Genomic DNA, 955 nt, shown 5'->3' with positions numbered 1-955 from the left:
GCAAGAAAGAATTTAGAGTCTTTTTATGGTCCTAAAGACCCTTTTTCGTAGTGAGTTGTTGGAGGTCTTATAATCCAGTGCTTCTCAAAGTTATTGCCACGGCGGCACACTTTTCAAGACTCCTATCTTTCCGCGGCCTGTGGTCTTTCTTTGTCTCATCAGCTTTGTGATCTTTATTTAAGAAGAAGAAGAAGAAGAAGAAGAAGAAGAAGAAGAAGAAGAAGAAAAAAAAAGTTCAACTCTTTCACCTTCTCCCCCAGGTTATCCAGTAGTGAACGACCCTCTGTACAATCACTACGTGTTCGGGCCGGAGAAGGGCAAGAACGGGAACATTGGGAAAACAGACGAGGAGCTTATTCGGGACCTGATCAGCATTCACAACGCTGAGAACTGGCTGGGCATGGATGGGGACTCGGAGATGTCCATGTTCAAACCCCTGCTGAAATCAGTGGAGGACTATGTCAACGAGGACGAGCGAGCCTCGCCTAACAATAACAAAGGTGAGTCAAATCAGTAGGAAATTCAGTAGGAAGGTCCTGGGTTCGAATACCACCATCGACAAAAATTTGTACTCGTTTTTCGATTGCAAATATTTCAACGGGTTATTTTCTGGTGTTCTCGTGTTGACCCAGCACCTAAATGGGAAGTATTGTGTCTCTTCTCGCCCATCTGATGAGAGGCATACTACGGGATGGGCATGCTACGACACAGGCCACAAGCGTCTAATGTAGCAGTTGTTCCATTGCTACGAAATAAAAACGGCGGTGGAACACTCATCTTTTCGTATTCCGCAAATTGGTAAAATCCGCTGCGAACAAAACCGAACAACTAAACAAACAAACATCGGATACAGACAAAGAAAATACCGAAGAAAAAAAGAGAGAAAAAAAAATGAAGAAATAGCTAGAAAAAGCGTTTTTTAAAGAGATTCAACCAAACAAAAAAAAAACAAAAA

General features: G+C 42.5%; 1 protein-coding gene across 1 annotated transcript in view; it reads left to right on the top strand.

Moving 5' to 3' along the window:
* Window positions 1–248: 248 nt before the first annotated feature.
* The window catches only part of LOC103520102 (RNA pseudouridylate synthase domain-containing protein 2-like), a 7,529-nt gene continuing 6,822 nt past the window's right edge, over window positions 249–955 (top strand). Inside the window, exon 1 of the mRNA XM_008485201.3 lies at window positions 249–500. Within this exon, the coding sequence (XP_008483423.2) occupies window positions 401–500 (100 nt within the window). The 5' untranslated portion in view covers window positions 249–400. The remainder of the gene's footprint in view (window positions 501–955) is intronic.

Source organism: Diaphorina citri, unplaced genomic scaffold, assembly GCF_000475195.1.
Source record: "Diaphorina citri unplaced genomic scaffold, Diaci psyllid genome assembly version 1.1 scaffold3223, whole genome shotgun sequence".
Lineage (NCBI taxonomy): Eukaryota > Metazoa > Arthropoda > Insecta > Hemiptera > Psyllidae > Diaphorina > Diaphorina citri.
Note: the sequence above shows the minus strand (reverse complement) of the source record. Positions and strands in the feature narration are given on the sequence as shown.